This window comes from Bos indicus x Bos taurus, chromosome 25 (genome assembly GCF_003369695.1).
Source record: "Bos indicus x Bos taurus breed Angus x Brahman F1 hybrid chromosome 25, Bos_hybrid_MaternalHap_v2.0, whole genome shotgun sequence".
Classification (NCBI taxonomy): domain Eukaryota; kingdom Metazoa; phylum Chordata; class Mammalia; order Artiodactyla; family Bovidae; genus Bos; species Bos indicus x Bos taurus.
Window position 1 is genome coordinate 1,340,626 of NC_040100.1, and position 23,865 is coordinate 1,364,490.

The 23,865-nt window shown below is 62.6% G+C and overlaps 1 protein-coding gene across 3 annotated transcripts in view; it reads right to left on the reverse strand.

Annotated features, from left to right (window-relative positions):
* The window catches only part of MAD1L1 (mitotic arrest deficient 1 like 1), a 245,331-nt gene that overhangs the window by 24,328 nt on the left and 197,138 nt on the right, over window positions 1-23,865 (reverse strand). For all 3 annotated transcript variants that reach the window (XM_027527258.1, XM_027527259.1, XM_027527257.1), the window contains one exon: window positions 18,512-18,719. In XM_027527258.1, coding sequence (XP_027383059.1) covers window positions 18,512-18,719 — 208 coding nt within the window. The remainder of the gene's footprint in view (window positions 1-18,511; window positions 18,720-23,865) is intronic.

A 23,865-nucleotide genomic window follows, 5' to 3' on the forward strand; every position in this document is an offset into this window, starting at 1 on the left:
AAACCTGCTCTGGAGGAAGCGCTCATGGCTGAGCTCGTGGGGGCGTCTCACCCGGGACACAGGCTGCACCGCCCATGAGCTCTCGGATGCCGGACGCACGCAACCTGGCCCTGAGGGGGAAGCTCGCTGTGTGCAGACGTGGCCTGTTCTCCCGCCAACAGACCCCACAAGCAGGCGGGTGACTCGAGCCACCTGCTGCCTGGGGACCTGCCACGGACCTGCAAGGCAAGGCCGGGACAGAGGGCTCAGGGGCAGCGTCCTACAGGCGGAGGGCACCTGGCACCGGGCGGCCTGGTCCATGGGGGCAGGCCGGGGGCGGCAGAGCCCGCTGAGCGGGCGAGTCCGGGGAGGACCCCAGGGGTGGCCCCTTTGATTCGGAGCAGAGTCAGTGTCTTGACCTGCTCCCACGATCCGTGTAGCTCAATCGCTTACATAAACATGAATGAATAATTCACAGAATGGCTTGGATTAAATAAAAGATATGCCCTCCTCCGTGGAAACAGCATCACTCTGGCCCAGCCTCTCCCAAAGTGAGCAGAGGCCTCCCCTGGCAGGACTGGGGACCCGAGACCTGGAGCCTGCGGCACAGTCACAGCTGTCCCACCAGGGCCCAGGCCAGCCTCGGGCCTGGCCTGCTGGCGATGGCTACTCTCGGCCGACAGCAGCCAGCAGACAGCGGCTGCCCAGCTCGCTGAGCTCCCGCCCCAGTCCTCACTGCCCCAGACCTCACTCGCAGGCTGAGCTCCCGCCTGCCCCCCTACCAGCCCTCACCCCCACGAGCTCCCCCAGGCCAGTCCACTGTGCGAGAGACGAAAGCCTCACCCCGGGCCTTACCCAGGGCCCCCAGCCTCCCCGCCAGCCCAGGCAGCAGGCGCAGCTGAGAGGGCTCTGAGCCACAGTGCGGAACCCACCTGGCCGTCCCGCCCCTCCTTCCCTGCAGCTTGCGGGCAGTCTCCCCTGAGCTGAGCCTTCCTCCCGACGCCACCAACGGGCCTGAGCTGTGCCCACGGGCGGCTTGCGCCCAGTCTGGGCAGCCGGGGTCTAAGGGTCCTGGTGAGGGCGTCACCCCGCTCCTCCTGCCCCAGGGGACCCACCTCCCCGGGAGGAGACAGAGTCCAGCTTCAGGCCCACAGGCCCATTTCAGACTCTCCCTTCCCAAGACACCCACAAGATGCTCCCAGGAGACACATCCGTGGCGGGGACGGTCTCCCTCCAGCCCTGCTGACCAGCACAGCCAGAGAGGGCCTCCCCAGCTCTCTGTGCCTTGAGGGGCGCACTGAGGGGGTCTCTCTGTGTCTGGTCGTGGGGGGAGTGAGGGGGTCTCTGGTCATGGGGGAGTGAGGAGGTCTCTGGTCGTGGGGGTAGTGAGGGGGTCTCTGGTCGTGGGGGAGTAAGGGGATCTCTGTGTCTGGTCGTGGGGGAGTGAGGGGGTCTCTGGTCGTGGGGGAGTGAGGAGATCTCTGTGTCTGGTTGTGGGGGGGAGTGAGGGGGTCTCTGGTCGTGGGGGAGTGAGGAGAACTCTGTGTCTGGTCGTGGGGGGAGTGAGGGGGTCTCTGGTCGTGGGGGAGTGAGTGGCTCTCTCTCTGGTCGTGGGGGAGTGAGGGGGTCTCTCTCTGGTCGTGGGGGGAGTGAGCGGCTCTCTCTCTGGTCGTGGGGGAGTGAGGGGGTCTCTGGCCATGGGGGAGTGAGGGGGTCTCTGTGTCTGGTTGTAGGGGAGTGACGGTGTCTCTCTCTGGTCGTGGGGGTGAGGGGGTCTCTGGTCGTCGGGGAGTGAGGGGGTCTTCTCTCTGGTCGTGGGGGAGTGAGGGGTCTCTGGTCTTGGGGGTGAGGGGGTCTCTGGTTGTGGGGGTGAGGGGATCTCTGGTCATCGGGGAGTGAGGGGGTCTTCTCTCTGGTTGTGGGGGAGTGAGGGGGTCTCTGGTCTTGGGGATGAGGGGGTCTCTGGTCGTGGGGGAGTGAGGCGGTCTCTGGTCATGGGGGAGTGAGGGGGTCTCTCTTTGGTCATGGGAGGAGTGAGGAGGTCTCTCTCTGGTCATGGGGGTGAGGGGGTCTCTGGTCGTGGGGGAGTGAGGGGGTCTCTCTGTGTCTGGTCGGGGGACAGTGAGGGGGCCTGGCAGCTGAGCTCCCTGTTGAGCCCCCCAACCCCAGCAGCTGGGCAGTGGCCCTTCTGGAAAGGGGATGGGGGCCACACTGGTGTCCAGCAGAGGAGCCCCAGAGGGAGGCCCCGGCCAGGCTCCTACCCATTCCACCCAGAGGAAGCATCCACAGAAGCACACCCGGGGTCACTGGACGCACAAGAGCTTCTAACATAAGACGAGAATAAAGCAACCTGGACAGACAGAGACCGGCAATGAGACAGGCCTCGTCAGAGGCTGCCCCACGGCGGGGCCAGGCTCCTGTGGACGGCGGGGAGGAGCTCAGACAGCAGAGGACGCCTCCCAGAGACACGCCAGACAAGCAGAAAAGAGCAGAGACAGGATGCAACCAGCGACCCTGGGGGCCCGGCACCGAGCTGGTGGCAACTTCACAGAGAGTCTGCAGAAGGCGGGCAGGAGAGGACGTCAGGGAGATCGCACAGATGCCCCCGGAAGCAGAGGCCACGCCTCCCGGGCCAGACGGGCGCAGAACACGCCACATCCTGCAGGGAGCAGGAGCCGGATCCACACGAGCTCCAAGTCCCAGGGCCACAGGCAGGACTGACCACCGACCTGAAGAGGCGGCTGCAAAGCTGTATGGAAACTGGCTCCCGCCTGGAGCCTGAGCGCAGACGACGGTCTCCAAGAAACCCTGCCCTGCCGTCCACAGCCCCTGGACACGCAGCGGGATGGGGCCAGCAGGGGAAGGGGAGCGTGGACGGCGGGGCAGGGAGCTGACAGCAGGGAGCGCCGCCCAGGGAGGCCAGCCCGCCATGACGGGCTGCGGTCTAAGCGCCAGGAAGCATGCAGGGCCAGGGACTGGGGGAGTGTGAGGCCAGCAGAGGACAGAGAAGCAAGAGGAGCCCCGGAGCGGGTGAGACTCGTGTGTCCCCACAGGACGCCACGTGTTTCAACTGTGAGGAACGCGGCCAGTCACGGGATGGCCCACGCCCTTGCCAGGATGCCCAGGCCACAGTCACGGGGTGGCCCACGCCCTTGCCAGGATGCCCAGGCCACAGTCACGGGATGGCCCACGCCCTTCTCAGAGGGCCACTCATGCCCTTCCCAGGACGCCGCCCACAGCCATCATGGCAGCGCGAGGCGACCACAGGCACTCCCAAAGGGCTTCTGTCCCTGAGACAATGGTGGTGAAAGCCCTGGGCGGCTGGGCGCTCCGGATGGGAGGGGGCGCTGACGGCACCAAGGGTGGCTGGTGCTGAGACCAGCCCCCCAGCGGCCTCCCACCCTGACTCCGTGAACGGACCCCTGGGCGGGCGGCTGCCACAGCGGGGAGGCCCCGAGCTGGCCGGGGACAGGCCCCTGTGGGCTGCGGTGCAGGCTGGGCCCCTGCAGCGACGCTGTTTAGGACTTGGAAGCAGCTTCTGAAATTGTCCTTTGGGGGCTCAGGACAGAATCATTTTTCTTTCTGAAAAGTGAATAAAAAAAGGTAATGCTGAGATCTTCAGGCTTTATAAAAGCAACAAAAGGTTGAATTCTTCATCATTAGAAAGAGCATCTCTCTGTGCAAAAGGGCCCACTCCCAGCATACCCGAGAGACAGCAAGAGGAAGGCCTTCGGGACTGCCCGGCAGTGGGGGTGGCGGGGGGCAGGATGTGGGCTGGGGGGGCACCGTCTGCTTTTCCAAGAGCTGGGACTACCAGCTCCCACGCTCACACACAGCCTGTCCCCCGGGCATAGAAGGGGCAGCCACAGCAGGAGTGACAGCCGCCCAGCTCCGCACCTCTCACCAGGAGCAGCCTCTGTGGTCTCGGCGCATCCACAGGAGGCGGGGAGCATGGCCGGCTCTGCGATGGGGAGGCCAAGGCTGGGGACACGGGCGGGCCGGCTCTCCCGACTGCCCTGGCTGGCGGCTCAGATGGAGGCTGGTCCGCCTGGGGAGCAGGGCTCCCCACGGCCTCTGGACGCTCGGCCTCGGGCCCCCGCAGGCTGTGAGCGCCACTGGCTCTGCTCAGGCCCCGCGTGGGGCCGCTGCCAGGGCTGAGTTATTCATGTCTGGGAACGCCTAAACTACTTCAGCTTTACATTTTTAAATATTTAATAATTAGGCATCAAATATTAATGCCATTTTATTAGCCACCGCGGGAGCCGGCGCTGCAGGGCTAGGACTGGGTGAGTGCCCTGGCCCCGCGGGCCACCTGGAGTGGGGAGATGGTGGGGTGTCTGTGGGCACTGAGCTCCACGAGTGGGCTCTGTCACAGCGGAGCACGGCCTGCCCCCCGACACGGCAGAGCCTCCTGCTGGGGGAGGAGGGGAGGGGAGACGGAAGAGAAGCCCGCGTGGTCCGCAGGTGCTGAGGGGCTCGCGGCCAGCCTGGCAGCTCCGCACTCCCGCGCTCCCCTCCCGACACAGCGCCCAGGCCGGACACCTTTCCAGGAAAGGCACGCCAGGCATACCATCCCTGCTGCTGGCTTCAGCGACAAGGGGCCAGGACCCAGACTCGCTGGCCGGAGCCTCCTGCCGCCAGAGGGCCCCGAACAGTCTCTCCGCCATGAGTCCAGGCCCCCTGTGGGGCCGGAAATTGCACGTTTCATGTGAGAGAGGAGACGCAGCCCTGGAATTTCATGCAGATGAGCAGCATGCGTGCCCACCGCCAGGCTGCCTGGCAGACGCCCGCCCTGGTGAGCGCAGTGCCGGCTTTCAAATGGGCCTCGCTGTGTGGTTAACTGCTCACTCGGCAAGCAGCTTGTCACCTTGCACAAAAATGATCTGAAAAGACACCAGCAATTACAGCCCACCAGATTACGGGGTGGGAGAGTCCCAGGGTGACAGGCGGGCACGGGTGCGATACCACACTCCCCGGAAGCCAGCCTCCCCCACTGCCGAGACGTGGCAGCGGGGGCCCGGGGGGGCGGCCTGTCCCCCGGCCCGAGCCGCGCCAAGTGCCGACGGCCACAGCGTGCCCTCCGGACGCACACAGCCCTGGGTGGGTTAGACGTGGGGTCAGGCCCAGAGGCCAGTGCCCTGCTCAGTGCCACCCAGACAGAGAACAGGGGAGCCGGGTGGGCCCCCAGATGCCCCCGGCAGAGCCAGCCCTGCAGTGAGGACCGCCCTGCGTCCGGGTCGCCTCAGCACAAGGCTGGCCCCTTGCTGAGGCCCCAGCACGGCCTCTGGAGGCCCCATGTTTGGTGGGGTTCCCCTTGTGAAACTCGCCACTCTCTGATGACTTATTCACCTGCTTGGTTGCCGACCACTGACATCTCCTACCTAAAGCCCCCACAGGGGGGACCTGGGTCACGAGGGGTGCACAGCTCGTGACTGCCGCTCGCCCAGCCAGCTGAGGCTCCCTCCGCACGCACCAGCTGGTCTCAAGCTTTGGAAGCATCGCCACGCGCACCCCTACCTCACGGACAGGGAAACGGGCTCCGGCAGTCACAAGCAAAGCGCCTGGAGATACACTCGTGCGGACACACGCACGTGCGCACACACACACGTGCACGCTCTTCTGCACACATTCACACACACGCCAGGGCCAGAGACCACCTGGAGGACAAGCGCCTTCGACACCCGAGACGGAGCGTGAGCACACCGCTGGCTGACACGGGTTTCCAGTGGCTTCCACACACGCCCTGCAGGCTACCCCCAGAGGAGACTCCGGGGAGCAGAGGACGAGGGGGCCCTGGCCTGCTGGTTTGGGTGGGGAGGAGCCCGGGGCGGTGGCTGTGAGCTGCTAGCCGGCAGGCACTGTCCCGAGTTGGGGGCACTTCCAGTAGGCTCTGGCTCTGTCCACCCCACGCTGCATGTATTATTAACTCCTGGTGGTGGGCTCGCAGAACATGAACTCCCCGGAAGGCGAGCTCCCTCTCAGAGACAAAAGGCTTCCAGAGCTCATCTTTTATTGACTGAGTTGTTCCGAGTCAATCTGTCTGCTTTGGGCGAGACGGGAGTTTAAATTGTCTCTCTCTTTCTCCTTTGGAGACAAGGCAGTTTATTAAAGCTGTTGACGGCTGCAGCGAGGCCTCATGGCCAAACTGCAGGGACCCCCTCAGACGGGACGGGAGCAGAGACCCTCGGAACCAGCTGGCTGCAGACTCGGGAAGCAGCAGACGGGGTGGGGGCAGCCCGCGGGGTCTGTGGGGCCAGGACACAGGCTTCCCACTGGAGCCGGGCCTGGGAGAGCACCGGGAAGATGGGCTCCAGCCTGGGGGTGACCACACGGAGAGCGTCCTGGCTCCGCCTGTGAGGAGGAGCGAGCCTGATGCACACGCCTGCCGGCGGAGGGGAAGGGGACGGTCTGGTGGTCCTGCAGCCCCTCTTGGCCTGGACGGCCCTGGGGTCCCAGCACACAGGGCCCTGGTCAGAGGTCACAAGCGCCCAGCGTAGCAGGTGGTGCCAGCTCAGGGACAGCCTCTGCCCGGGATGGAGGAGGAGGCTCAGAGGGGCCAAGGGAGTGGCCCGAGGACACACGGCAGTTGGCGGCCGTCAGGACCAGAATCTAGGCTGCATGAACTCTGCTCCTGGCCCAGGGTGTGGGGCTTGGGCTGACCACCAATGACGTGACAGCACGTGGCTCCCCCGCAGAGTCCAGACGTGACGCACGTGGCTTCCCTCCCCCGCAGGGTCCAGACGTGACGCCCGTGGCTTCCCCCTCCCCCCGCAGAGTCCAGACGTGACGCACGTGGCTTCCCTCCCCCGCAGGGTCCAGACGTGACGCACGTGGCTTCCCTCCCCCGCAGGGTCCAGACGTGACGCACGTGGCTTCCCCCTCCCCCCGCAGGGTCCAGAAGATGCCACTGATGCCCACCCCCCGCCCGGCCACGGGAAAGCCTTCTCCCCCAACCTCCGCCCAGCCCCCACCTCTAGAGAGGTCCCCGACTACGAACAGCTGCAGCGCCAGCACCACGTGATCCACCCAACGAGGGCAGGGAGGGAGGTCCTCCGGGGCGCCCCCAAGGTGGCGGAGCTTTTGGAGCGCCTGCCGTGGGGCACCCAGCAGCGGCAGAACAGCTCCCTCCCTGGAGCCCCCAGAGGAACGCAGCCCTGGCGGCTGCAGCTCAGCGAGGGCCCAGAGCCCAGCTGTGAGGCCACAGGGCGCTGAGTGGGAGGACGGCCACGTGGGGAAAGAACGGGAACCGCGCTGCCGCCGGGGAGGCCCTCTGGCCGACTCTTAGACATAAACTATTGCAGAGCCTGGCAACCCCACTTCCGCCGAGGGGAATGCAAACCTTAGTCCACATGCAGGCCTGGACTCAGATGTTCACAGCAGCCAGGGCGTGCGAACAGCCTGTGGGCGCCAGCTGACGGGGAGCCCGCCATGGAGCATGTGCAGAGGGGGTCACTCGAGACAGAGATGAGATGCCAACCCTATTATGTCATATAGACGCCCATGGGCTGGGGGACCCCCTTCCTGCGAGCCTCCAGAGGGGACCCACCGACAGAGCCAGAGGCTGACGGGGCTGTGGGGGGCGCGGACACTGATGGCAAACGGGAGTGAAACCCTTTGGGGGTCCTGACGTCCCGGAGCCAGATTATCGGGACTGCTGCACAATACCCAGTGTTTACTGGAAACACCTGCTCACGTAGAACAGGAGACGACTGGGCGACTAGGCGTTCTTTCCAAAGACTATCAAGAGCGTTAGGTTCATAGCAGAACTGACTGGAGGTGACAAAGACTGCCTCCAAACCAAGCCACACCACCCCCGCAGCATCAACACACCCTCCAGGGGGGGCGCTCGTTCACGAGCCCACCTAGAAGCCACGAGCCCCACGGGCCACTGCTGCCGCACCACTCACTTGGGGGCCGTGCCGCCTGTGGGTCTGCCCGAACGTGTAACGGCGAACATGCAGCCTCCCAGTGGTGCAGAGGACAGCGTCCTCGCCCTGAACGCTCCCTGGGCTCCACCTCGCCCCCCAGTGCCCCTCATCCTCCCGTCTCCACCGCTCCGCCCTCCCCAGACCGTCGTGCCGCCAGTCACATGGTCTGTCGTCTTTCCCGACCGGCTCCTTGTGCTCAGTCACGGGCATGGAAGTTTCCTCCATGTCTTTCTTGTGAATTGGCGGCTCATTTGTTCTCAGTGCCGGATGATGCTCCACTGTCTGGAAGGAGCGTGGTCTGCGCCCTGTTCGCCTCCGGAAGGCCTTCTCGCCTGCCTCCAGGCTGTGGCACTCGCGGGTTTTTGTGTGGACATACATGTGTCCTGCTCCTCCAGGTGAATGCTGAGGGGTGTGGTGGCTGGGTCATATGGTCGCTTCGTAAGAAAACACCAAACTGGCTTCCCGACTGGCTGCGCCATCTTGTGCCCCACCAGCCACGGATGGAATTCCCGTTGCCTGCCAGCATTCGGTGATGGCAGTGAGGGGCATGGGTCGTTCTCACGGGTTTGGGGACTCTCGCTGTAGCCTGGAGAGGTCAGTTCTGACCCCGCTAATCCTGTGATGCCCAGGAAACAGCTCACGGAGGAATCCCATCAAGATCCGCGAGCTGGGGAGAGGGGGATGTGGGGACCCCACAGACGCTGCAGACACACGCCCTCCAGGGCCGCTCCTGCCCAGACAGCCTGATCGCCCAGGAACGTCCCCGCTGCCCATGTTTTGAGCAGGCTGCCTCGCCTGGCTGCTGGCGCTGTTTCCAACGTGGAGAACAGGGCTGGGTGGGTGCTGGGTGGGGACGCTGGGCTGCTGACGATGCCGGGGTCTGGCCCCTGGACGGCGTCAGGTCTGCCGGTGGCCGGGGACAGGGCAGGGCCACCAGGGACTTGCTCATGGGCAGCAGGAGGCAGAGGGGCCGCAGCCGCCGCGGCGGGGGCTCACACGCCCCTCCCTCGGCCTGTCTGCCTGCAAACCCGGAGATTAAATTACACGACTTCCTTACAACTCCAATTAAACACCTAATTGATGGTGTTGCCCTTTATTACCTGACACCAAGAACAAACAAACAGCACCGAGACAGCAGCCTGGGACACCAGTGATTAAAGCGCCACCGCTTTCCGCACCAGCCTGCCTGGGAGCGGCCGACGAGGGCGGCTCCCCACGCCCCCCAGCGGGCCCACAGGGGGCCTCTCTGTGCCTCCCAGCGGGCCAACGAGGGCAGCTCTCTGCACCCCTCAGGGGGCCGACGAGGGGGGCTCCCTGTGCCCCCCAGTGGGCTAACCTGGCGCCGCCCCCTCCGGGTGCACCTGGGCTCAGGGGCTCTGCTGACATCCAGGCTCCTGCAGGGCTCCTCTTCGGCTCTGGAGAAGCCATGCTGGAGGCGGTAACCACCGCCTAGCAGCTCTGGGCAGCGGCCAGGGCAGCAATGCCCACCCTCGGGCCCAGGGGCCCTGCCTGACCCCGTCAGCAAGCACGGTGAGCTCCCCACGCCTCCAGGCCCCTGGCTCGAGGGCCCGTGTCCCTGAGAAGGTGCGCGCCCTGCCAGGAGGTGGAGGGGCAGGACCCCAAACCCTCGCCCTCTCCCTCCACTCCCACCCTTGGCTTCCGGCTCTTCTCTGGGGCTTGGGTCCTGCCTCCAAAGTAGACGCCTCACTGGAGCCATAGGTCACCTGCTGTGAGTGTGTTGGGGGAGCTACCGGACAAATGGTTCTCAAGCTGTTTCTGTTTTTCTAGCAGAAGTGACCCCGGGAGAGCCGCAGGAATGGGAGGAGAAGCAGGCAGGCTTGGGGCCTGGGGCTGGGGCTGGGAGACGCACGGGCCCCCAGCGGAGGAAGGTGGCCTGGACCCCCGTTTCCCGACATGGCCCGGCAGCGGACGGCAGCTAGGAGTGGGGCGGGAGTAGACACACACGTCCCGGGGCCTGTGCCTGCAGAGGGCCTCCAAGCAACCAGGGGCGCCCCGGCCTGGCCCCTCCGTCCCACAGGCCTGGCGATCCCCCACCCGTCCAGAGACACGGGACGCGACGAAGCTGAAAACTCGCCCACCAAGCTAATTTATATCTTTAAAGCAGTGTCAATAAAAACCAAAACCTCAACGGCTTTTTCTTGAACTTGACAAAACATTTCTGAAATTCATTTAGAATAATAAACTTGCTAAGGAAATCTAAATGAAAGCAAAGAAAAGGGAAAAGCCGTGCTCTACAGCAGATATGCAAACATACTTTCTGTTATAATTACTAAAGATGTGGAACAGAAAAATGAAATAAACTCCCAGAATCCATGTAATAAAGACAAAGAAAAATAAAGACACATTATAAACCTACAGGGCAAGGAATGATTATCTGATGGACGGCACCCAGGCAGCCATCTGTGATCAGGAAAAAGATCAACTGAGGCCTTCACCTTATGCCACATCCCAAAATACGTTCCAGGCAGATTACATCTTTAAATATAAAATACAAGCCAAAAAGTCACAGAAGAAAATAGAATTTATCAAGTCAATAAAGAACTTTCTAAGCTTAAATGGAATAGACTGATGAAACTCCAAAATAAGTTAACACTTTCTATACAAAATAATCATAAAGAAAAACAAGAAGTTAAACTTCTGTACAAACTGAGTAGAAGAAGAGATAAAGGAGCTCTGGTTGTGATAAGACCATTCAGAAAAGAGGAAGTAAAAAATGTCTCCTTATCAGTAATGACGTGAGATGCCATTTCTATTAGAAAGTCTCAAGCGTGCAGTGGTCAACCCTCTGGGCGCCCGCCTGCAGGGTCTAGCCGGGCGTAGGCGTCTGCGGGCCCTGCACTGTGTCCTGTGCTCTGCCTCTGACTTGCTGCCAAACCCTCCCGGCTCGCCCACCAGAGGGCCTGGCGCCCTGGGGACCTTGAAGCCTCTGCCGCACGTGGCCCCTGAGCCTTTACGGAGCCCCGGACGCTGGTCGTCGGCTGTCTCCATGCTAAGTGGCAGGGCAGCGGCTGCACCAGAGGGTCTGTCTGCTCACCAGTTCAAGGTCGTGTGCGTGGTTTTTAACAGCTCTGGTGACCATGAGTTATCCTCACTGGATTCGGGCCACGGGTTCACAAGTTCCAGGTCTGGGAAAGAGGAAGGAAGGAAACCCACCGGCCCTTCACGAAGGCGCCGACCTACAAGGAGGGAACAGCCGACCGCCAGCCAAGAGACGCGCCCACGCAGGCAGATGGGGGAAGAAGCCCCGGGTGCAGAGCTGACCTCCCACGGTGACCGTGGCTTGGGGCCAGCCTGGGCCGCAGGGACAGCTTCCTGATGGAGTCTTTCGCGCCTGAATGCAGTCTGCCTCTTCCTTTATTAGAAGCCCCCTGACTCCCTGCTCAATGCGCGGCCGTTTTCAGCACACAGACCTTTTATGTGCCTTGTTAGAATTATACTCAGAAATTTCATTTTGGGAGAGTGAGCAGGGATGGTATAATGTCTTAGATTTCAGCTTCCCTAACTGCTCACAGATGTCATATTCGCATTATACACACAAATCATGTAAGTGAATTCAGCAAGGTTGCAGGATATAATGGGATTCCCGGATAGCACTAATATTAGGTCAAGAACCTACCTGCCAATGGAGGAGACGAAAGAGATGTGGGTTTGGGTTCGACCCCCAGGTCGGGAAGATCCCCTGGAGGAGGGCAGGGCAACCCTCTCCAGTATTCTCCCTGGAGAAGCCCATGGACAGAGGAGCCTGGCAGGCTATGGTCCCAAGGGTCACAAAGAGTGGGACACGACTGAGCGACTGAGCACGGATATAAGAGCAACACACAAAAATCAATGATGAACTCACTGCATTCTTTAAAAAAAAAAACAAAAAACTTCTTGGGCTCATCTGTGTAGACAAACACATCATCTGCAGAGAGGAAAAGTTGTGCATGACTTTCAGACAACAATAGAACAGGAGAAGCTCAGACCAAGACGAGCAGAGACGCCAGAACTACTGACGAAACAGCAAGCTGAACTCAGCAACGTGCGGAAAGAAAATATACCGCAGACAAGGGCGATTTACCTGGAATGCAAGGCTGGTTCAACATATTAGTAAACACTTTCACGATAACCCACCACACTGACGGCCTATGGAAGAAAAACCAGATAAGCCTATAAGTGATGCAGAAAAGCATTTGAAAAAACTCAACACCTAACGTGACCAACGCTCTCGGCAGACTCAGACTAGACAGGAATGAGCAAGGGCATCTGCAAAGAGCCCAGAGCTGACCCCGCGCCCCCCGGACCGGGAGTAGGGCCAGTGCCCACGCTGACCACCGCGGCCCGGCACAGTCGTCAAGTCCCAGCCGCGGCTACAGGGAGAGAACGTGCGACCCGAGGCGCCAGGCCCACAGGAACAAGTGCAACAGGCCGTGCTCACAGCCGACACAACCGCAGGCAATCAAAATCAAAATCCTCCCAGAGCTGACTGGCCTTAGCGCGGCCACGGGCTGCAAGCCCAACACCAAGATCAGCCACATCTCTGTGTCGCTGTTGATCAGGTCACAACCCACTCACTCCTTCTGACCCCGTGGACTGCAGTCCGCCAGGCTCCTCTGTCTGTGGGGTTTCCCGGGCGAGAACGCTGGAGAGCGTTGCCATTTCCTTCTCATACACAAGCACAGAACAACGGACACGACAAGGAAAAACACGCGCTGAGGATAACGAGAAATTAACAAAAACGAGACACACGAGCCTGTTTCTAACAAAACACGCAACTGGTGTGTGCGCTGAAAGCCACAAGAGGCTGATGAACGAGCTCGAAGAAGGCCTGAGTCAGCGGAGAGACACGCTGGTTCTGGACTGGGAAGGCTCATCACGGTAACGATACGGATTCTCCTCAAACTCATCTACAGAGCCAGTGGATTCCCCGTGTAAAGTTCACCAGGATTCCTGCAGATACAGACACGCTGATCCTAAAGCTAAACAGAAAGGCCACAGAAACAGGGCTGCCAGACGCTGTTGAAAAAACAGCTTAAAGTGGGAGGGATTACGCCGCCGACCTTAAGACGTCCTTCCCGTCCAGCTACCAAGACTCTGCAGGGACACTCGGGGCAGCAAGCGGGAGGGCCGGGAGGAGACAGGACCACGGCATCAGTCAGCTGACGTGGCAACGTACAGAGGTGACTGATGGAGCCACGACACCATCTCAACACGTGATGCTGGAGTCTCTGGACATTTACAGGAGAAAGCCCCCCAGACAAACAAAAAAAAGAACCTCAACCTGAATCTCACGTTACAGGAAAAATTAACAAAATGGGTCACAGATTTCAACGCAGAACTAAAAGACCTAAGAGAGAAAACGTGAGGAAAAAGGGTCCTGACTTGGGTCTGCTGAAGTCCCTAGATCTGACTCCTAAAAGAGAAGAACTGACCATTAGAGCACATCCAAGTTACAGGCGTTTGCTCTGCGAAAGACTCTGCTAGGAAACGCAACCCCCAAACCCCAGCCAAAGACAAAAAATGGACAAAAGCTTGAGCCCCCACCCACCCAAGGGGATACAGGCAGGGCTAACGTGAAACAAATCATGCTCAGCATCTTTACACGTCAGGGAAGCGCCAGTTACACCTTGGGGGCCTCCACCTGGGAACGACTGAAGGGCCCAGTGCTGACGGGACGCGGAGCCCGGAGCCCCCGTGGGGCCAGCAGGGGTGCGGAACCGCAGCCAGCCTCGAGGTTCACAGTGCACGAACCCCGTGACCCAGTGATCTAACTCCGGTGTTCACCCGAAGAAACGCAAGAACGCTCACAGGAACTGGCAGTTACTTCCTGCCTTCATTTCCAGGTTTGGTCATGGTCTGGGTACCTGACCCACCCTCTGTGGGCTCGGGTTCCACGTCAGCTCCGTCCGAAGCCACCACGGTGCTTTTCAGATCCACCCTCGTGCTGCTAACCCCATCTGAAGACCCCAGCAGGCCTCTCTGCCGCCTGCTGCAAGGCCGGGAGTTGAAGGATGCCAGTGACAATGCCAACGCAGTTCTGCCGGGGTGGGGCGGGGCGGGGCGGGCGAATGGGGAAGGGCTGAGCGGGAGGGACACGACTCTTGTCTCCGCTTCCCACTTCCCTGCAGTCTTCCTGGCTGTTCAGAGGCGGCCCCTCCAGCTGAGAACAACCAGCGGCAAAGTGCAGGCAAGGCTCTTCTTGTTACAGGCTCGGGCTCTCCCTGCTCCCCGAAGGCTCTAGGTGCTCAGAGACCAGCTCCTGTTGAGCACAGCTCTCTGACCCAGGTTACACCCACCTCTACGCCTCAGGCAGCCAGACCAGTGGCCACAGGTAGCCCTGAGTCCATCACCGTGTGCCAGGGCCGAGCCACGTGGGGCCTCAGCGCCCTCACTGGTGACCCATGGCTGCCTGGGCCCTGTGCTCAGCACTGACGTCCCGGCTAGTGCTAATCCAGGCCGGTGGCTCTGGCCAGGGGCCCCCCGGCAGCCCCGTCCTCCCCCTGCGGGGCAGGCACTGGCTGAAGTGGGAAAGGGGGTGAGCCTCGGTCTGCACAGAGAGGCAGGAGACAGAGCAGACGACGCGGCTGCTGCTGGCTGGCCTGTGGCCACCTCCCCGTGGTGGCCTCTTCCCTGGGCAGAGCGAATGGCACTCCAGGCAGGGGCCCAGGCACAGCCCTCTCCAGGGACCCCGTGGGATCGGTGGCATAGTCAGGCAGGGACAAATCTGATCACCTCCTGTGCATTGCTCTGACAAGATTAGATTTTAATATTAATGTATTACCTAATTAAGCACCAATTAGTAATCTCTCTGGCCCAGGCTGGGTGGGTAGGGAGCCAGCTCCGGCAGGGGAGGGGAGAAGGGGTTCAGGCTCCTGCTGATCGAGGGCCATGCTCCTGGCAGGGGCTGTCCTAAGGCTGAGGTCCAGGAACAGCTGGCTACAAGCTCCCCCACCTATTGCGGTGTGGTCACCCACGGCTGGGCGGCTGCCCCACACTGCCCCTCCTGGCCCCCAGTGCGGCTCCTGGCACAAGGGAGCCGGGGCACCTCTACTGCTGGGTCGCCCCCATCCTGGCTGCCAGGTGTCACCGTGGAGACCACGCCCGCCTACACGACCCCCAGGGCATCTGCAGGCCAAGCGCCGAGTACACAGCAGATGAGTCCATCAGGGGTGTGGGGCTGTCCCGCAGGCCACGGGGAAGGTGGGGAGGGCCCTTCTGTCCATGACGAGACTCTGGAGGTTAGGGCGTCCATGTACTGAAATTTCTATGGCTGGAGGCAGGTCACAGCTCAGAGCCCAGCTGCGTGGCCCCGTTGCCAGAGTCCTGGGCGCTGAGGCGGATGCAGACAGCCCGGGAAGGCGTTTGCTGGGCTGTGACTCTGCTGACCATGCGAAGCCTGGCCAGACAGAAACACAGCAACAGAGGCCAGGCTCTAACAGCACGCTCCATGCACAGGCCGGCCACCCATTCAGCTACTCAGTGCCCCCACCATCTGTCCTCTGGGAGGTTAGAAGCCACCACAGAAGTGCTGGGCGTTCTCACGGCTCCCGGGGACCTGGAGCAGCGCCCGCGGGCGCAGCGCCAGAGTTGCCGCTGGGAAGGGATGTCTGGTGGTCCCTGGCCTGTGACCCACCATTCCAGCGCGTGGGGGGCTTTCTGCCACCACGGGCTCTGCCCAGCACCCCGCCGTGCTGTGAAAGGTCCTTGGCGCGTGTGCGGCCTGTCCTCCCGGCCTCCACGGAGCAGGTAGGACGGAGACGTGGGCCTCACGGGCTGCTGGCTCCTCGACTTGCCTCACTGTTTCCTCCTGTTTCCCATCTCGCTGTCTTGTTCCTCTGCTTTTCAGACTTTCTCAGTTTTATCTTAAAAATCCACTCTTTAGATCATCATTTAACTCTTTTATATTCTTGACTTCCAGAAGTTCGTTGTTTTTCATTTTGGAACACTTTGAGGTCTGTTGTCCGTGTGTTGCTGTTCAAAGTCCCTCCTTGTGTCCGAGGACATGCTTTCGGGAGGCCTCCAGCCCTCTGACGGCCTGTGTCCTCCAGGCGCACTTCCCCACTTGCTTGCTCTGCTCCCCGCACGTCAGCCGGCCCTGGTCACAGCCAGCACTGGGCTCTCCCCGCCGGTCAACTCAGCTCAAGGGCCGCTGAGCAGTAACCAAGCGCCTGAAGGGGCCTCCAGGTTCAGCGCCTTCACGTCTCCTCGGGGCCATCAGGCTCCAGGGGTGAAAGGGGCGGGGTGAGGCCCCTGGGATTCTGACCCAGGAGGTCTGAGCTGGGGCCCGGGGACCTGCATCTCCACACACGCCTGGGGAAGCGCTCTGATCCGACTTTGCTGGGAGAGAGGCTGCAGCCCGCAGATGGAGCCGGGAGAAGGCCTGGGTCGGCGGGCCTCTCGGTTACACCTCGGGCAAGCATCCTTCCTGCCCTGAGCTTGGCAGTCATGCCCCCTCCCCCAGCGCCACTTGCTGCCAATTCCCGGCCTTTGGGGAGGGTCGTGGCGTCACTTAGCCTGGTTCCAGCCATGACCACAGCTGCCTGGAGTCCTTCTTCCTAAGTGACTCACCATTAAACCACCCGCCCACCAGCTGTCCCAACTGCAGAGGTCTGCGGTGGTCCCGCTCTCCGTGGGGCCTCAGGGAGCACGGCAGAGCAGGGGCCCAGGTTCAACTGGCTGTCTGCCCAGACGCCCACAGTGCCCTTGGGCGCGTGCTGGGTGCCCCAGGAGGCTCCGAGCAGCTGTGTCCCCACAGCTGAGCACGCCAGAGGAGCGACAGACTCGAGGAGTAAACGGTCTGTCGCGTCAGATGGTGTGAGTCCTTGTGCAGAATGAAGAGCAACCTTGAGCGCCCGCGTCTGCGTTCCCAGCTCCTGAACTCGTCAAGGACACGGGCAACTCGCAAAGCGGGGCTGGAGGAGCCCGGGGAGAGAACAGGAGTTGGGCCCAGAGACCACGCTCGGCCGGCCGCCTGCTGAGGACCCTGTGGGAGGCCTCGCCCGGCTCTCGGGGCCGGGAAGCCCATCCTGGGCCACAGGGAGCCCCTCAGAGCGGTCTTGGCGGCTGAGCCGTGGTTTGGCCCCAGCATCACCTGGGTGGCACCCAGGCAGCCAACGCCACCCTCCTGAAGACAAGACGGGAGAGGCAGGTGGGGGCAGGAAAGGGCGTGCACCTCACACGACACCCACGGTCACCATCGCCAGCGCCACGCCCGGTCGCAGGAAAGCGGCTGAAGGAGGGGTGTGGCCTGGGGAGCCAGGGGTTCAGGGGGGCCCGGCATACCCGCACTTCGGGGTCCCCGCTGAACCTGATGGCACACGGATCCCCACCTCACAGAGGACCCTGGGCTGACAGGCGTGGGACCAGGATCGCCTGGGACACACTGGGGATGGGGAGCACGTGGAGCGCAGCCCTGCAGGACGGCCAGGCTCGCTCCAGTCACAGCCACGGCCGACCGAGGCCTCCAGGCCCGCGGGCCGGTACTGGGCCTGCCTCCCGCCTCCACGGGCTCACGGGACAGTGACTGCTGACCAGGCGCCTCAAGAAAGGCTGGCTGTACGCCGAGGTCGACAGTGGGAGCTTGTAGGCTGGAGGGGCTGCGTCCACGATCCCGGGGACAGGGCAACGGCAGAGCCCGGCTCCAGACGGAGACGCCTGTGCTCCCGCTCCAAGCCTGACACGGCAGACACGGGCGGAGGAAGTGGAAAGAGCTTCCCGGGGGAAAGGCTGCTTGGAAACGCAGGCGGCAAACGTCAGGAAAACAGCAGCCGTGTTCTCCCGACGCGGACGCCCCGCAGACATCGCGGGGGTGGGGGGTGAACAGAGCCAGCAGCAGACACGGGAGCAGGGGATGTGCTCCGGGGGGGCCAGGGAGCGCCCCACCGCCAGCCGCTTGAGGCCCAGGGCAGGCAGCCGCGCCTGGCAGCTTCTGACAAAGGAGAGAGGCTGCAGGCGCCCCCCCCCACCCCCCAGCTCCCAGGCTCCTCCTGGGGCCAGACTGGATGACCCTTGGGAGGCACCCTCTGATGGCAGAGAGAGGCTGCAGGCACCCCCCAGACCCCAGAATACCCCTGAGGCCGGACTGGGTGACCCTTAGGAAAATGGAGCCCCCAGACGGTGCCCTCCCTGCGAGGCGGTGATGGACCTGCTGTCTGCCTGAGAGCCGGCCTTGGGGACCTCGGGTGCAGCAGGCTGGCGCACGCTCACTGTGCTGCCTGGAAACAGAGAGAAGCTGCGAGGTCAGAGACTGCGGCCCCGAGTTAAGAGCTGCAGAGCGGGTGAGACCCTCGTGCTGGAAGAGGCGGCTCCAACCCACCCCTCCACCGCCCCGCCGCCTGTCGCAGGGCCTACAGAGGGCTCGCTGCATCCGGAAACGTACTTAGACTGTGAGAGCTGGCCCCTGCTTCCTGGAGCGCTGGTGTCTGTGTGATTAATAGACACACATGAGCTGATAAATGGTATTAACTTGTTCCCGGGTTGGAGAGATGCCCCCTTGGGTCCTTGCTGCGCTCACTCTGCAGGCCGGGGCCCCCACTCCCCAGAGGCCCGTGGCCTGGCTCCTGCGTGGGCTGGACGGAGGGATGGATGGAAGGACCGGGGCCTACCTGCCACCTCCCGGGACGAGGGCAGCCCTGCGCCGGCCTCCAGGTGGGCGGGGACAGGGCCGCCGGCCTCCAGGGCGCGGACGAGCTCCCGCAGCCGCGCACACTCCTCCTGCAGCTGCTGCTGGTCCTCGCGGAGCCGCTGCCGCGCCGCGCCGGCCGGGTTCTGGCTCAGGTGCAGCACCTTGGTCTTGCTCTGGTCGTAGTCGCCCTGTGGGAGGACCACAGGCAGGCGGTCAGAGCCCCGACGGGCGAGTGCAGCCCAGCCCGCGGGGTGCACACCTCCCATCTCTGGGGCATCGGCAGGAGGCAGCGCGCGAGCTGCTCCGCATCCCCCTGAGCATCGGGTCCAGTGCGTGCCTTCAGACGCGATCCGCAACCGCCTGGGGCAGCGACCCTCCAGTCCCAGGCTTTCACACTGGGACCCGGCTTTTAAGATTTAGACACTTAAGAAAGCCTTGACACTAGGGTGGAGTCCCCGCACGCCTCACTGTCGCGGCTCCTGTTACTGACACACGACGCCAGCCCCAGGCACAGGAGGGGACGGCTGCGGGCAGAGGTGGTCTGGGCCCTGGTCACCAGGGGCAGACGGTCCGTGAACGTCCATGCTGGACGTGTGCACATCCCTGCAGGCGTGCTGCTTGGCACACACGCCCAGGCCGTGCACTGGATGAGGCCTGGGCCAGCCTGGCCTCAGCTTCCCCGCACAAACATCGGGGAGCCCCCCAACCCCATCAGGCCCACTCCACACCCGTCAGGCTCACCCCTCACCCCCGTGAACCTCACCCCTTACCCCCTGAAGCTCACTCCCCACCCCTGTCAGGCTCACTCCCCACCCCCGCCATGCCCACCCCCCACCCGTCAGGCTCATCCCCTACCCCTGTCAGGCTCACCCCTCACCCCCATGAACCTCACACCCCTCACCCCCTGAAGCTCACTCCCCACCCCCATCAGGCTCACTGGCAGCAGTAAGGTCAGCAAGAGTCACCCCAACAGCTGAGCACAGGCAGGGAGCAGACAGACCACTGCTGAATAACCCCACTCTCAGTTCTGTCCCCACCGTCTGGCCCAAGAGGCCCCAGAAGGGAAGCTCGGCTCTGAGGCTCTGGAAATCAAAGCAGGAGCCGCGCGTCTCCAGCTGTCACTCCCTGGGCCCCCCTAGCGAGCAGGAGCCCTGCTGGGCAGGCGCCAAGGGAAGGCCTGGGCCTTGGCGAGGGGGCCCGAGGGCCCCTCCCCCAGGTGCAGGGAGAGAGACACGCTGTGTCCCTAGCTGAGGGGCTGTGGGCCTGCCGGCCAGGCCCTCCGGCCTCCCAGTGAGGGCCGCTGGGACAGCTGAGCGGTCGTCTTCCTCCACTCCAACACCGAGATTCCCTCTTGGAAAACTGGACCTCCGCCTGGGACCTCTGCCCACAGCGCCCTCCTCCAGGGGCAGCAGCAGGAACAGCACCTTTACTCAGACCACCGCCGCCTGGGAGGTGGGGCAGGTGGGGAACACGGCCATGCCGCGGAGCAGCCGCCCCAGCGTGGGAGCCAAGCTGCGTGGACGCCGGCCCTCCAAGTCACCAAAGGCTTGTGTGGCCACTGCCGGCCAGGCCTCACAAGCCACCTGCTAACTGTGCCCCTAAAAGGGAGGGGGGGTCGGGTGGAGACGCTACCAGCTCTTTTCTGCCCCAGGCGAGGGGAGAGCCAGCAGAGGGCGGTGCGGGGGAGGGGTGCTGGTGGCCGGCTCCCCATGGGTTTCTGAAAACCTTGTAAGAGCCTCAAACGACAAAGAGACACGGGGTAACTTCAGTGAGTTACAGGCTGTCAGGCTGGAAGGGATCTTATTTCATCTGATTCTCGCAGCCTGGGACACAGCCAGGCAGGCGGAGTCCGACCACCCTGCACGCTCAGGCAGAGGCCCCGCGGCCAACAGGGGTGGGGTGGGCGCCCGGGGACCCGCGTCCCCCATGGGTGCCGGGTCACAGGTGCAGGGAGAGGAGAAGGACAGACATACTCTGCAAAGGGCCATGTCCGCACAGATGTGCCAGGCGGCGCTGGTCGCACCGTCTGTCCCCGCGGGTCAGCCTACAGGGAAGGCAGGAAGGAGGGCAGGAAGCACCTTGCAGACTGTGAAGCTCTGCACGGGGAGCACAGAGCGGCTTCAGGCTCGGCTCCGACCGTGAACTGATGCGAGGTCCCAGGAAGCACAGGTGAGCGCTGGGTAGGGGAGCAGCTGGCCTGACGGCAGGTCAGGGGCAGGCCAGCACCTCCCAGCGGGACCACTTGCCAGGAAGAGGTGCTGGACATGTGGACACTCACGCACAGAAGCATCGAACTGAATCCTCACCTCACACTGTGTACGAAAGTGACCTCAAAGTAGATAAAAACCTAAGCACGAGAGCCAATGTTGGCAGGAAGCATAGGCCCTGGGTTTGCTCTTAGATTCTTCCACGTGACACTAAAAACAAGGAACAAAAGAAAAATGTAGACAAACTGGACTTCATCAAAGTGAAAAACTTCTGTGCTTCAAAGCACACCACGAAGGAAGCAGAAAGACAACACCCAGAGCAGGAGAAAGTACTTGTAAATCACTTATCTGGTAAGAGACCTGTATCCAGAACACACGAGGAGCTCCTGCAACTCGGTAACAACAGAAACAAAACAAAACAAAACACACTCATGTGAAAATGGGCAACGCATCCGAACCAGTCCTTCTCCAAGGAAGATGTACAAACAGCCAACCAGCACACGACGACGCTCGGTGCCAACGTCACTAGTGATCAGGGAGACGGCGATCAGAACCAGAAGGAAACATCCCTGCACCCGCCCGGCAGCTGGAACGGCAAAGGCAGTCTCCGTGAGGACAGAGAAGCCGAGCCCTGGGGCTGCTGGGGCAGAAAACGGGGCTTCCTCCACGGAAAACAGTTCCTCAAACAACTGGACACAGTGACCACGTGATCTGGGCTTCCCAGGTGGCTCAGTGGTAAAGAACCCGCCTGCCAGTGCAGGAGACACGGGTTTGACCCCTGGGTCGGGAACATGCCCTGGAGAAGGAAACGGCAACCCTCTCCAGTGTCCTTGCCTGGGCAATCCCGTGGACTGAGGAGCCTGGTGGGCTGCTGACCATGGGGCTGCAAAGTCGGACACGACTGAGCGAGTAAACCACCAGCACCAGCACCATGTGATCCAGCGAGTTTACACCCAGGGACACACCTGAGAGGCGTGAACACACACGTCCACGGAGAAACTTGTACACAAATGTTCACAGCAGCACCATCAGCACCATCCACGTGCCCACCCACACCATGGAGTATGACGCAGCCACGAACAGGAGCGGAGCACTGACAGCAGCCGCGACGTGAACGATCCCTGAAAACCCTGCCCGGGGACTTCCCCGGGGGCTCGGTGGTTAAGGCTCCATGCTCCCCACACAGGAGGCGCTGGTTCGACCCCTGCCGGTCAGGGAACTAAGATCTCACATGCCCCGTGGCAGCAAAAGGGGAAACAGAAAACACCGCACTCAGTGGGTGAAGCCAGTCACAGAAGACCACACACACGACGCCACTGGCATGACGTGTCCAAGCAAGGACAGCTCCAGGCGCAGAGCAGAGCAGCAGCTGCTGGAGGCTGGAGGGGGCGGGGCGCGCAGGGCGATGCACAGGGTGTGCGGGATTTCCTCCTGAGCTAATAGGAACGTTCAGAATTTGTGCGGTGATGGCTGCTCGCTATCTGTGAAAATATGACACCCACCGAACCGCACGCTTCACACGGGCGAGCCCTGTGGTGTGTGAATCATATCTCAATAAAGCTGTTTTTAAGAAAGAGATGAAAGAAGAGAGGGAAAACAGACAGCGGGACGCGTGCGGTCGCTCCATCTGCCCTGAGGGCCTGCTCGGCACCAGCTCCTCCTCCACACGCCTGCCCAGCCTGTGGGCGGTGTGGGCCGGGTGGGCCCGGGGAGGCGGGTGGCGCTGGGCCCCGGGGTGCGCGTGCTGGGCCGGCGGGCGTGGCCGTGGCAGGGCCCGGGATAGGGGTTGGGGACGCGGGTCCACAGCGGGGCTGACCCTGGCTGGCACGGCCCAGGGCCTTGGGCGTGGACACGGCCCTACCTGTGGGTCTCCTCGCGCCCTCACGACCCAGGGCCCCCGCAGCCCAGGAGGTCAGGGCAGAGGTCTCCAGTGCCGCCCCTGAGCGGGGCTGTCCCAGCTTCCTCTCAAACCACCTCCTGGTCATGGGCCCCCACCCTGAACAGCACACTGTCCAGATGCTGGTCCTCAGGGCAGGTCTCCGCGTCTGGCTTGGCAGGGGGCAGGCTAGCCCACCCAACTCAAGCCCGTGCCGCCTGGGTCCGGCCGGACTCTCAGGAGGCTTCCCGAGGTGCCTCCAGGGGGGCCGGGCACACGAGACAAGTCTGTGACAGCACCTTGGGGCTGAGGTCGGCCACAGGCCCTTTCACCTGCAACCTCCCCCAGGGCACTCAGAAGTCAAGGAAATTAACTCTGCTTAGAGGAGGGGGGCTGCGGCAGCTGCTCCCCCAGGAGTCTGACCTGCCTGGGGATGGAGGAGCACCACAGACCACGGGGCCACCATTCCCAGGTGCCAGGGAGGACTGGCCCCTGAGGCCCAGCAGGACTGCACACAAGCTGCTACCGAGTCGGCCTCCTCCACAGGCCCGACGAAGCTGCCACGGGTTAAAGGCCCACAGGACCAGGTGGCCAGGCCGAGCGAGAAGGCATCAGGGTTCAGTGCACCTGGGCTCTGCTCTGCACCCCCTCCCGGAGCAAGGAGGCCCTCCCCTCCCTCCCTCTCTCCACCCCTCCTCTCCATCCCTCCTTCCTTGCACGTGGGCTGCACGGTGCCCGGGAGAGGAGGTGCTCACAGCCAGCCAGGGGCAGGGGTGCCACCCTTCCCCCCGGGCACGCGTGGTCGGAGGCACAGGGGCCCCGTGTGACCGTGAGGGGCACCAGGAGCCGGCACCACTAAAGCAGATGGGAGGGCGTGAACAAATCTGCTGATATCTGCGACTAGATGACAGCTCTGAGGAAGAAAGGGGAGAAACGGCTGTAATCTTCTGCTAAAAATTTGTTGCCTTGTTTGATTCACAGCTGAGGAAACTGTTGAGACGCTGACGGGAATCTCAAAAGGAAAAGTTCTGAGCCTCTCTTTGATGTGTGGGTGCAATTACTGGCAAACAAAAACCTCCCCCTTAAAAAAAAAAAACCTCCCCCGTGCCCAGGAGTGGAGGCCCATTCCCGTCCATGACCACAGGTGGGCGCAGGGCAGGCCGCAGAGGAGCTCCAGCCCGGTCGGGGTCCTCGGGGGACCACGAGTTTCTCAGGATACAGGAGGGGTCTCAAGTCTGCAGAGGACCGGGC